General features: G+C 41.1%; 1 protein-coding gene across 1 annotated transcript in view; it reads right to left on the bottom strand.

Moving 5' to 3' along the window:
• SLC6A4 (solute carrier family 6 member 4) overlaps positions 1-14060 on the bottom strand; it is a 77224-nt gene that overhangs the window by 33011 nt on the left and 30153 nt on the right. The window contains exons 3-8 of the mRNA XM_072138344.1: positions 12317-12451; positions 10909-11128; positions 8335-8473; positions 7322-7456; positions 3057-3160; positions 2318-2445 (exon numbers count right to left, since the gene is read on the bottom strand). Of these exons, the coding sequence (XP_071994445.1) occupies positions 2318-2445; positions 3057-3160; positions 7322-7456; positions 8335-8473; positions 10909-11128; positions 12317-12451 (861 nt within the window). The remainder of the gene's footprint in view (positions 1-2317; positions 2446-3056; positions 3161-7321; positions 7457-8334; positions 8474-10908; positions 11129-12316; positions 12452-14060) is intronic.

Here is a 14060-nt window from a genome sequence, read left to right as displayed (position 1 = left end):
GTCTTCCTACATCAGTCAGATATCTGAAATAGTTTGCAGTTCACTGGATGATTTGATGGTCAATGACTCTGACAGTAAAATGTGCAGACTAAGCCAGACTAACCCATCTGTAATCTCCACCCTGGCCGATGCCTTGGACTGGTATAAATAGGTCCTGGAAAGTGAAATACCACTGATAATCTAACATGAATGACTAATGTAGTTGCCTGTTGAGTTCTTATGTATTTACTACATGATCACTCAACAGATTGACCGCCATAAGGAAAGAAATAAGGTGCACACATCTGCAGAATCGCATCTTCCGTATGTGAAGGAGGAGATCATAGTATTACTTACACAATGACAACAGGCTTGACATCATGGGCAGTGAATTCAACACATATAACGTAATATTTTACCTAAAACTTCTGCCGGGTACAAGAGTGGAAGCAGACATAGGGAACCCCTTTGCAGCTATATATACAGGTATATTTTCTCTCACTTAGTACATGGTAGAGCCTCATTATTGCAATTTTAAAGCATTTTCCACAAAATCCTTGTGTAAGACCCTAGATAGAAGTTTTCCATTCATATCTGTTCAATAGGTGCATTTTTTCCCCTCTTATGATTTATAAAAAACTTTTCGGAAAAAATAAAGTCATGCACCCACTACATCCTGCAAATGCTGACATGCTGAATCAGAGCACCAGAGATGGGTAAGTATACACCTACTACAGCCTGCAACTGCTGCCATGCTGAATCGGAGCATTAAAGATGGGTTAGTATAGACCTGCTACAGCCTGCAACTGTTGCCATGCTGAATATCAGCATTAAAGATGGGTTAGTATAGACCTGCTTCAGCCTGAAACTGCTGTCATGCTGAATGAGAGCACCAGCGATGGGTTAGTATAGACCTGCTACAGCCTGTAACTACTGCCGTGCTGAATCAGAGTCCCAGTGATGGGTTAGTATAGACCTGCTATAGCCTACAACTGCTGCCATGGTGAATCAGAGTCCCAGTGATGGGTTAGTATAGACCTGCTATAGCCTACAACTGCTGCCATGCTGAATCAGAGTCCCAGTGATGGGTTAGTATAGACCTGCTACAGCCTGAAACTGCTGGCATGCTGAATCAGAGTCTCAGTGATGGGTTAGTATAGACCTGTTACAGCCTGCAACTGCTGCCATGGTGAATCAGAGTCCCAGTGATGAATTAGCATAGACCTGCTATAGCCTACAACTGCTGCCATGCTGAATCAGAGTCCCAGTGATGGGTTAGTATAGACCTGCTATAGCCTGCAACTGCTGCCATGGTGAATCAGAGTCCCAGTGATGGGTTAGTATAGACCTGCTATAGCCTGCAACTGCTGCCATGGTGAATCAGAGTCCCAGTGATGGGTTAGTATAGACCTGCTACAGCCTGCAACTGCTGCCATGCTGAATCAGAGTCCCAGTGATGGGTTAGTATAGATCTGCTATAGCCTGCAACTGCCTCCATGCTGAATCAAAGTCCCAGTGATGAGTTAGTATAGACCTGCTACAACCTGAAACTGCTGCCATGCCGAATCAGAGTTCCAGTGATGGGTTAGTATAGACCAGCTATAGCCTGCAACTGCTGCCATGGTGAATCAGAGTCCCAGTGATGGGTTAGTATAGGCCTGCTATAGCCTGCAACTGCTGCCATGGTGAATCAGAGTCCCAGTGATGGGTTAGTATAGACCTGTTATAGCCTGCAACTGCTGCCATGGTGAATCAGAGTCCCAGTGATGGGTTAGTATAGACCTGTTATAGCCTGCAACTGCTGCCATGGTGAATCAGAGTCCCAGTGATGGGTTAGTATAGACCTGCTATAGCCTGCAACTGCTGCCATGCTGAATCAGAGTCCCAGTGATGGTTTAGTATAGACCTGCTATAGCCTGCAACTGCTGCCATGCTGAATCAGAGTCCCAGTGATGGTTTAGTATAGACCTCCTATAGCCTGCAACTGCTGCCATGCTGAATCAAAGTCCCAGTGATGAATTAACATAGACCTGCTACAGCCTGAAACTGCTGCTATGCTGAATCAGAGTGCCAGAGATGGTTTAGTATAGATTGGATGTTATTTTTATACCCCCTTGGACTTATATTTAAAAATCTGTGATCCCAGACAAGAGCTTTGATGGGTTGCTGAATCAATAAAAGATTAGTGACTGACAGAAGAGAAAAATTAAAAACTACTATTAGGTTGGGTTTGTGGTGTTAGCTTTCCAACCAATCCAATGCTGGTATCAGTGGAGTTGTGCCATATGGAAATACTATAAGGAAAACGGTCTAGAAACATCTAGAAAACATTTCTTACCTGTATCTTTGGCAACTTCTGAAACATCCAAGTTTCTCATTTGAGCCATGTATCCCAGTACAGTGAATATGACAAAGCCCGATATAAAACTGGTCATACAGTTTACTGTACTTGTCACCAGTGCATCTCTGTAATGTATAACACATGTATGGATCAAGTTGGGATAAACATAGAAATATTCAGGACAAGTGTCCAAATCATATACAGATTATGACGTGCAAACAAGTGATATTAACGCATGTGAAATATATGTAATATTTCACAGTTCTGTTGGTTTTTGAATGGACCATTTGTGGACCTATTTTCTCTGATTTGTATATTATGTGTATTGGTAGGCAGTATTGGATTATAATATAGGTGGTTTGGGTGGTAGCCCCGGGCCCAAGCCTTCTAGAGGGCCCATGGTCACCCAAACCACCTATATTATAATCCTTATTTTTAAAAGGTCCTGAAATGGCTCTTGTGTACATGTGTATTGAGAGCATTAAGAGATTTACAAGGATTGAAGGTTCTTGTCAGTATAACCTTTGGTGGGTGGTTTGGGTGGTAGCCCCGGGCCCAAGCCTTCTAGAGGGCCCATGGTCACCCAAACCACCCACCAAAGGTTATACTGACAAGAACCTTCAATCCTTGTAAATCTCTTAATGCTCTCAATACACATGTACACAAGAGCCATTTCAGGACCTTTAAAAAATAAAATCACCAGGAAAGTGAAGGACAATGATCACACAATACTAACTGGTAGCAGTTGTTGTGAAATTTATTGTAGCTAGCGAAGGCCAGTAAAACTCCAAACCCTGGGCCCAGGGAGAAGAAGATCTGTGCTGCTGCATCCACCCAGACCTGTAAGGACAAAATACACGGATGAAAGGAAATTCAATTTTTACGGTTGAAATCAAGTAATATTTATCTATGGATAGAGAAAACTAATTAAATCATGGCAGGGCACGCTTCGTGGTCTAATCGAGACAGATGCTTCAAGTGTGCGCCTTTTATTTATTTAGATTCAATAATAGACCGAAACCTGATCTTAACTGTTTTCTTTAGCCTATGAGGGGATGAAGCTTCTCTGGAACTCTAGTTCTTAGAACAAAGTGATATATAGAGGCATTGAGAAAGCCATCAGCTGGTTTGGCTGAACAACCTCCCTCTCCACCACAAATGTGTACAATTGGTTAAAGGAAACCTGTTATCAGGTTTTTATTATTAAAACTAATGACAGGTTCCCACAGAAGTCTTCATACTGTGCCCCATACCTTTCCTGTATAAAAATCCATAGCTCAGATCTAGTTAAAATCTGAAAGAAGCAGCTGGCACAGAATCACAGGAGCATGTTTTCTCTTCATCCGAGTAACAATGTGACATAGCTCGGTTTCCTCTTTTCTGAAGTGGGGGGAATGAAGGAGTTGAGAGAGATGTTGGCTTTGTATGACACCCTAAAGAAAATTCCTGAGGGAAGGGAGAATGAGTAAGTTGAAAGAGACATTGGCTGTGTGTAACTTGCTGAAGAGAAATCCAGAGGGAAGGAAGAATGAGGATGTTAAGAGAGACGTTGGCTGTGTGTGACTTGCTGAAGAGAAGTCCTGAGGGAAGGAAGAATGAGGATGTTAAGAGAGACGTTGGCTGTGTGTGACTTTCTAAAGAGAAATCAGCTCCCTTATGTATCTCTCTCTCAGGAATTCTCTTAAGTTCAACTCCTGTGGAAGGAGGGAATGAGGGAGCTGAGAATAATAAAAACTTGTTAAGTTTCCTGGCAGATGCCAGCTAATTTTTTAAAGTGATTTTAGACAGATCTAAGTTATGGATTTTTATACAACAAAAACATCATGGGGGGTAGTATGAAGACTTCTGTGAGAACCTGTCATTAGGTTTAGTGGTGAAAACCTGATGACAGGTTCCCTTTAATGCAAGCATGCACATTTATGTTGATAGTGGATAGTACGAGTATATATAGAAGATGAGCCTGAATAAAGATATAGGTCCATCAATTCCTATCTATACTCCTGTTGATCCAATAGCTGGCAACCAAAATGAAGGAAGATGCCCATTGGTCCATAGTACGGGAAAGAAATTCAAAATTGGAAAGTCACAATAAATCTTTGTATCATTGCAGGTGTATAAAATGGATTCAAATTCTAGCTCCACCAAGGGACCTTTATTTGGGGTTTTGGTAGATCTTAGCTTCTACTGGCAAAATCACACTGTCTTAAGGGTTTGGAGCAGAAGGCATTTCCAGACTTTAAAGTATGTTACATGGCTCATCACTCCATTTCCTCAGGTTCTGGTTGTTTCTGGGGAGTTCAGATGACCCAGAAATCTTTTTGGTTGACTGCACTGGCCTTTCTCCCTCATGGCTGATTTGGGTTTGACTTTATGGTCTAGTATCAGACTTTTACCTGTACATAAGGTGGTACCGAGTGTTAGGTAACAGTCCTTTTCGATTTCAATACTCGTTGATATCTGCTATAGGGACTTTTCCGTATAGTAGATTCAAATCCTATTGATTTCAACAGTAGATGAATGCTGAACGGCCAAGTTTTTAAAACATGTGACATGGGTAACAGAGCATTGTAACTCCATTAAAAAGAATATAACTTCATCCATTTGCCACGAAACTGTAAAAAAATCAATGTTTATCGATTTAATTAAATTTAAAAAACAGCCTAGAGGGAAACTTATAGCATCCGTCATCATGGAGCAATGAAGTGTTCAAAGCATAAAGTGTACGGCTGTGAAAACTAACAAATGATCAATTTAACAAAGGCCGGAAAGTCTTCATATTAAGTTATTAAGCACTTGCTCCTCCCATCTTTGGTTGGTTAGAAGCCAACAAAGGAAACATGGAGGAACATGTCAAATATCGAACATCAGGAGTATTTTTTTATTAAAGGTACACTCCATCCAAAAAGTAAAGCTTCCCATGAAATGTATTTTCGTATTCCATTGTGTCCTTTTTTCTTGCAGTTTCTATCTTTATCACACTCGGTTTATTGATTAGCTGCATGAGATGGTTTCTATACTTGAGCCATTGTGGTTTTTACTTGTCTTCAAGCAAAGGCTCTCCAAAAGTACAAAGAGAAACACCTAAACAGTTATAAATAAGGAGCTCACTAGAGGGGGTAATCACATGACACAGAGATGTTTCTGTCTCTAAATGGTCATGTCGTACTAAACTGAGACATCATGGGATTGATAGCAAATCAAGGAGGGAGAAAAAATGGAGGGCAAATCTAATGATCAAGATGGAGCCTTTCTTGGACTCAAAAAAAGGTGATGCACTGTAAAAAGTGGGTGCAATATGCAGGGGTGCACCATCCATGAGGCAAGTTGAGCCTCTTGCCTCAGGCAGCAACAACTGCAGCAAGATGGGAGGTAGCCGTAAGGGCACGGTCACCAGCTATTAAACAGGACCTGACACTTAAAAATAGTGTCTCATCACATCCAATGTCACACCTAAAATATAGCTACTGAAAGGGGGCACCATCGTATAGTTCACCTCAGGCAGCAGAAAGTTTAGGTTCACCCCTGGCAATATATATATATGAATAAGTGCAGACAGTGATGTGCGGTCAAATTCCAACTACACAAATTCCCTATGGTGTTTTACAGTCCAAATAAAATCAGGTTTCAAAATTATTATCTAGAAGTAGATATCTAGAGTAGTTTATATCACTCATCAATTTTTATATCATGTTGCAGCTCCCACAAATACACAGCATAGAAAAAGGTTATATTTTCTATGAACCAGAAAAAAATGTATAGTATGTTCAAATGCTGTCAAGCTGCATTGCATCACTACTGGAGAGACTAATAAAAACCAATCCCCTCATTAAGTGAAGCTAAAAGAAAACAGGTTCAAACAAAAGATCTGGTCCTATAACTGGGATAATAAGATTGATGTAATGTGGAATGACATCCCATCATTAGCTGACATGATGCTGAGTGGAGGCTGCTAAGAAAATCAGAAATATTTCACTGATAAATTGCCTCATCTATGTAAGAGAAGTGTAAGCAGCGACATATGTATAAACCGCAAATACAGTCTGATTTCTGGTCAAATAACTTTTATTAATATGTATCGGCAGTCTGATACACACATACGTACTTGCAGCCAGTATTGGGTTAGAATATAGGGGATTTCCCGGTATCCTGGTGCCCATGGCCATTCAAAACACCTACCGAATCTTATAGTGAGAAGGACGTTCACCCATGAAATCCTCATACATCTGTGCATGATCTCAATACACAGGTACAAAAGAGCCTTTTCAGGACCTTTGAAGGTCCTCCAAAGGTCCTGAAACCACAGATTGAAAGCAGACAATTTTCTTTTTTGCTTAAACTTGTTGATCTGATTATTTTCTTGTTCTTTTCTTGTGTATATTTAAAACGGTTTTCCCACGAAACAAGTTAGGGCAGATTGGTGCTAACTTGCTGATTGGTGATGGTCTCAGATCATGAGATCGGGGGTTCGACGTACCCCTTGTCACACATGGTCGGGCTTCCCCGTTCATCTCTATGGAGCTGATGGAGATTGCCGAGCTTGTACTCTGCAATCTCTGTCAGCTCCATAGGGGATCATCTTGGGGATTGAGAAGGTGTCCAGGGGGGGTATATCAGACCCCAACAAACCCCTTGTTCTGAGGGTCCATCACTGAGGCTCCCACTGATCAGAAAGTTAGGCCCTAAATTGTTTCAAGGAAAAACCCCTTTAATATCTAAAAAAAAAAAGTACGGACAGTGTTTAGAATCCAAGTGCTGGAACTCTTCTTCTTTGCTGGATTCTCTTCCATGCACTGGATCACACGGGTAGAGGAGCAGTGAGGGGGCTTGGTTGTTCTTCGATCAAGTATTAATGGTCTATACTATGGATTGGTCACTAATAGTTTGGGGCAAGAAAAATGACAAAAAGGGGACCAGAAGGTCATAGAGGGACAAATGGGAATGATATGAACCAACAATGTTTTATATACTGTAGTTTTGTGTCTTTTCAATAATATATCCTACCTCAGTGGTCAGCAACTTATTCCAGTCAGGTTTCAGGTAGAATATAACACCCCTCCAAGCACCAGGTAGTGTTGCCCCTCGTATTAACAGCAAGAAAAGCACAATGTATGGAAATGTTGCAGTAACCCATACCACCTGTAAAAAAGACAATGAAACTCAATTTCCTTATTGATACATTAGTATTTACTTATCAGTGCAAAATTATACTAAGGAATACTTAGCAATCAGCAGTAATTTCACCAGAAGTTGAAGAACACATTATACATTTCCAATTATATTAAAGCTCTTATCAGGTATTTATGAACCTGCCTGCTCCTCCAAAGTGGGAGACTCTTTTTATGGCTGCCCAAGTTACATGTTTTCTGCAACCATTTAAGTGGCATGGCTCCAGTGCTCTCTGCTAGTCTCTGCTGGGGTCATCATCATAGAACTGGTCATGGACATTATTGCTAAACAGAGTAGTGAGAAGGGCCCCACCAGGGGTAATAGCAAAAATAAACACAGAAGGTCATAATAGTAAACTTTGTAATATGCTTCATTAAGTAAAACCACTTCTCTGATATGTTCTGCTTCTTCTTTCTCCTGTAGTGAGCATTCAGTAGTTCTTTGTAAAATGTATGATCTGATGGGCAAAGTGCCTTAAGTCGTCCCTTTCAACCCATGTGCCTGTCTGCTAATTGCAGGAGCAGCACCGTCTGTGTCAGAGACCCTAGGGAGAAGGTAAAAGCGGTTTATTACCACTTCTGCCTTCTCCTTACCCAGAGCTGCTGGGTCTAATACAGCTTTGAACAGACATCCCAACAGGGGGCAGAAATATCCTTCAGGCATCTTTTATTAACTTATGTGGAACATATAAAGTAAAAAAAACACACACACACAAAATTTATATAAATATTTAAAAATAAACATTAATATTTCCAAATAAAATGTAAAAAAAAAGAGTTGAAGTGCAGTAAAAATATATTGATATTACACAAAATGGAAAGCAGGAAAGTCCAAAGTTTTATACTGACCTTTCCAGAGGTTTTGACCCCTTTCCATATGCTGAAGTACACAATAATGAAGATGAGGAGTAGACAGAGACACAGCTGCCAGCTGATTCCTCCAAGTTCCTGTAGACCTTTTGATTTGTGTATTTGCAGCACGAGTCGACTGGAAGTAGAAGTGAAACCATTAATCTAATCACTAATTAGTGATAGGCGGCTATTAAATGTCATAAATAGTGAACACAGATTAGAAAGAAAGAGCCTTGCCGGCACTGGTTACATTTGAGTATGATCTATCTTTCAGCTATTTGGTTATATATTTAGGTCACTCAAAAGTAATGTATCATTTCATTTAAAAAGCACCTGTCAGCAGTAATGTAATTTTTAATTTTTAGCTAGTAACAGGTTTTAGTAGTCTATGCTGTGCCGATTTTAAAAATGCTTTTGTCAGCATTCTGATTAATTTTAGTAGTTTATAATAGTTTATTTCCATTAACTGGCACCCTGCCAGCAGCATGTGGTGAGTCCCAGGGGAGGGGCCGCTGCAGCCTGTGTGTGCCTTTGTCTCCTCATGCATTTTTCTCTCTCCTACACATCATCCCCCCCTCCCCTGCTGGCCCAATGCACATGGCAGGAAGTGGGGTGGGGGGAGGGAGCTGGATGAGTATAGAGGAGAGAAGACTGATACAGGCACATACAGGCTGCAGCTGCCTCTCCACCAGGACTCACCACACGCTACTGGCGGGGAGTCATGTAAAATTAACCATTATAACTTACTGAAATTATTTTCCTTGAAAATCATATGAAAATAAGCCGAAAAGAGTCACTTTCTGTCTCAAGGCCATGCAGCTAGCGTCATGCTTTTGGTGTCTTGTGGATTGTCTGAGAAACTTTTGCAGCTCTCATTCCTAGCTACATCTTTTACCATAATTTGAAAGGTGATATTCTCATCTTTAATATGCTGCTATAAAGCCATATAGGATTGAGAAAGCCAATATAGGATTTTCTGAAGGAAGCTCCACCCTTGACTCATCTCAGGCAAAAAGTGATTCTTCTCAGCTAATTTGCATATGACTTTGGATGAGAATTTATATAGGTAAATGGAAAGGATTTAACATAAAAGACGGATTTATAAAAAGGATATTACCCAATCTGATGAGGCTGGTGGTTTAGTGGTCACTTTAAGCCACCCAAGAGGCGAGGGGTGAGGAACGCTTACAACCCCTACCCCTTTTCCACCCAGCCACATGCTACACCAGGGTTACGGCCCTCTGCATGAGGCCTCACTCTGGATGTATCATGTGATTTCTGATGTGGTAGACAGATTTATGAAATACCACTTCTCAATGAAATTGCAATTTAGGGGCAAGTCCACACCAGTCCCCTCTAGTAGAAACTAGTTGCCCCAAATTTGTGACCAAGAAGTTTCATATCCACTGCTGACATTAATACCTCATGTCCCAAAATTATCAAGCTGTCTAATCCACTCTGTCACATTTAACATACAAAAGATCTACTTAAAACTGCAGTAAGGAGGATAGAGTCACATCACATTTTTGCAATACGTTATAAGGATACATAGGGATGATATATACCTATATACAGTATTTTTTGAACTATAAGACACACAAAAAATCCTTTGATCTGCTCAGAAATCAAAGGTGCGCCTTATAGTCCAGTGTGCCTTATATATGAACCATAATTACAGACAACAGCTGCTTTGAACTATGCACAGGTCTGCCACCTGCTGGTCATTCATCCTTATAATCAGGTGTGCCTTATAATCCGGTGCGCCTTATAGTCCAAAAAATAAGATAGTATTAATGCATATTTATACAGAAGGATGCAGGGGGAGGAGGGAACATTGGCAGCGGCCAGTGATTGGCTGCTGATGAAATTGGGGTTCTACGCCCAGGTAAGCTGCATAAACGCTATTGTTGCATCTAACCCCCATAGATTTCAATGTCCTCCACTGAGTATATGTGTCACTCAGCAGGAGGGCTGCTGCCTCTGTCTGCCAGTATAAGCTGAGCATATACGTTGAAAGCCTTCCTGGCATGTAAGCTCAGAGCATACCAAAAAATAGGAGTGAACCTAGCCTAATGATAAATGTGACCCATTATTTATAAATACTTATTGGTATCACACTCTAAACCAATTCCCACTATCAGGTCCGATCAGAATTGGACCACCTCACCAAAATATTGTAAGAAATATTCGGAAATTTGTATGGATTCTAAAGACCTTTTTCTACATAAGACATAACCTCCAGAAATAACAACCCACAATATTCCCTGTAACATCTGATCACTTATAGAAACTGTCATCTCGTATATTTCACGTTCATCATCTGTTATGGTGCAGTCAGTGATATTATTGGATGACATAATATTACATCCTATATGTTATGTCTGCTCTATTTATTCTGACAGTCTACTTACGTCAGACCGGGGAAGCATCAGTCTGGCGTGGAGGTCGTACAGACTCATTACCGGGTTACTTATTTCAGGATACTTTTCACTAGGACACATTTTCAATATTCTAGAAAATTCCAAATCCCCTAATAGTCTCTTAGACTTCACCACACTTACATGCACTTACGTGTAAAACTCCTCTGCCGGTGAGATTGAGCTGTTGATCCATGTCACACTACTGTTATGAAAGTAGTTGGTGCAGTTTTCTGTGTTCCACTCGTTGTGGCAACTGGTCCAAGGCAACTCAGACCGGAATGAGAAGATGAGGTAGTAGAGAGCCCAGGCCATTATGGTGTTATAATAAGATGCTACATAAAGTGCTATTATACAGATAGCATAGCCGATTCCTGCAGAGTAAACAGAAAAGGTTTAGATATACCAAACTTAAAGGGGTTGACCGGAGTTTGAAAAACATGGCTGCTTTCTTCCAAAAACAGTGCCTCACCAGACCATGATTTGTGCCGGTATTACACTTCAGCTCCATTCCTCTCTAAGAAGCAGAATTGCAATACCAGACTACCGGGGCCCTAAGCTGTATGAATGTTATAGCCCCTACAGGTCACTTCCTACATATGGTACTCGAATCACGCTTCTTGGGGAAAGGAGGATGCTTCCCTTCTGCTGTTTTCAATCTGGTGTTTCAGGACCTTTGGAGGACCCACAAAGGTCTTGAAATGACTCTTGTGTACATGTGTATTGAGAGCAGGAAAATGTATGTGGATTCATTCGTGAAGGTCCTTCTCACTATAAAATTTGGTGGGTGGTTTGGGTGGCCAAGGGCTCCATAGAAGGCTTGGACCCCCGGCTACTGCCCAAACCTCCTATATTATAATCCTCTACTGCTGCCACAAACCATAGGCAGGTGTGTCAATGTTTTTGGAAGAAAGCAGCCATTTTTTTCAGCCTCCAGACAACCCCTTTAACCAAGTATGTCAGGGTCATGTTGAAGGGTATATCAAATAATACGTTGATCTTGTTGGAATTCAGTAATAATTCTGAAAACTCTAAGTTTTATGTTCTTTCTAGGCAATAATAAGAGAGTCGGTAGCAAAGACAAAAGTGGGGCAGATGTTAGGACCCTACACCGTTGTACCCATTCTCCTTATTATGCGTCCAACTTAAAGAGGGTGTCCGGAGTATCAAAAACATTAATACTTTCTTCCATAAATGATGGCACGCCTGACCATAGTTTGTGCTGGTATTGCAGCTGAACTGTATAGAAATGTACAGAACTTACTTGCAATAACATGCATTACCCATGGCCAGTAAAGGAAGACATAAGTTGTGTTTGTCAATCTCTAGACAAGCCCTTTAAGTATTTTCTTAAGGTCCCTACAAGAGAGGCGTGTTCTTCTATCTTGAAACCACACTGTGGTCAAATTCTTTTTGTTGTTTTGTACTTGTATGGAACAATGTAAAATTGTAGCATAAATGAGGAAATGTACCCACTACCACACAAATACAAAATGAGACAAATCTTTAAACTTTATCTTCTAGGGTAAGGTGAATCGAATCTATGCTTTAGGACATCTTACCTTTAAATAAGGGACAAATTTTCCTCCATACGGAAATGCAGCCGTTTCTGTGATATTGACCCAAGGCCAACTCCATATAGAAGAGAGGAATTCCACCAAATACAGCCATGATGACATAGGGGATAAGAAATGCTCCTAAAATTACAAAGATTACGGTGCATTACAACCTTTAACAATATTAATTAATAAATTAATTATTTATGGGGATTGTCTAACTAGGAGGACAACCACCTTCTAAAAGTTAGAACAGCTGAGTGCCAGGGACACCTGATGAATTCTAGTGCAGTATAAGACTGTCAGGTTGTATTTTAGGATTGCTTTTAGCTAATCTATACTCCAGCTAGTTTTTGTTTGCACACTGACTTTTGTGCCGCCCTGTCATTCTCCTTTTCCATAGACTACACCCCTTTGTCGGACAAGTTGGAAAATGGGGGAAAAGGGTCTAAAAGCCTTCATAAATGTGTATGCAGGTGTTACGCTAAAGGTCTCGCTTCATAAATTTCCCCCACTTAATAGTTGTTAGTCACAACAGAATCGATGGTGGTCAATCTGAAGAATTTACAGAAGCAGAACAAATTCCATCCAAATGCTGCAAAAAATCTGCACATATCAATTATTCCTGCAGATTCTAATTGAAGAATTCAATGCAAAAGTTAAAATCTGCTCCCTTGCTGCAGAAAACGGAAAGCTGCTGCAGAAACCAGTCATCGGGACACATGTATATCTGTGGCTTTTGGTGTGTGATGGTTTTACAGTCTGTACCAAGCGGCGGCGTAGAGTAGCGCATGCACAGATGAATGCGGAGACCGAGTGGCCAGCCCTGCTTTATCTGCATGTGTCCGGCCGCAGGTTCTGCAGGCGCGAGAATTCCTGACACGGTCAGTAACAGACATTGATTGATGACGTCCATGAAGGTGGGGGGGGGGAGACAGGGGGAGTTGATATTCAGGGTAATAAATTTGAAAATGACACATGGAGGAGCAGTTTCCCGAGGGGGGGGGACTGCTCCTCTATAGCCACTCCCAGGGGATGAATCGACTAGTCACTGCTCACATGGCATTAATTTGTAAAGCTGCCTCTTTACCAGCAAAGGACTGGAGTAGTTTTAAGACAAATGGTGCACCTAAACATTAGCAATGTTGTGTCTGTGTCTGCATCTTCCTCCATTTGTGCTAATAGTTTGGGGAGATGCTGACTGTTCCTATGGTTTACTCTTGTCCTGCAGTGTGAACTGTGTTCTAGTGGCTGGCTGTGAATGGTATTCATCATACCACCCCTCTGCAGCCATACTCTGGACAAGTAAGAGTTAACACCATGTGACTGTAAGTGCCTGATCCTACCACCTGGGACAGAGTTCCTACTCATTATAAATATCCTGCACACTTCTCATTCCTTGCTGGTGAAATTCTTTTGCTAGCTCATTTTCTGTTCTGCTGTTATTCACTACTTCTCACTCTTGGTATTTGATTCTTGGCTTTGTTTAGTGAATATTATTTTATATTTGCAGTTCTGTTTCTTATATGTTCTCTCCGTTGTGGCCCGGACTGTTTACCACCACTTATTGTGTTTTTCAATTTGTTTATTTTGTAACATGTAACCAAGGGAAGGATTGTCTTCATGGTTGTCCCGTATCAATAGGGTACACAGACGGGCTGTTGGGGCGCTTGACCTTAGGGCCCCTGTCCTCTCTGTTGTCCCTGATTACAGTATCCACATTGCACACAAATCCTGAGAGCAGTACAAA

Source organism: Engystomops pustulosus, chromosome 2 (assembly GCF_040894005.1).
Source record: "Engystomops pustulosus chromosome 2, aEngPut4.maternal, whole genome shotgun sequence".
In the NCBI taxonomy this organism is placed as follows: Eukaryota; Metazoa; Chordata; class Amphibia; order Anura; family Leptodactylidae; genus Engystomops; species Engystomops pustulosus.
The sequence above is the reverse complement of the archived record's forward strand: the minus strand, read 5'-3'. Positions and strand labels throughout refer to the sequence as shown.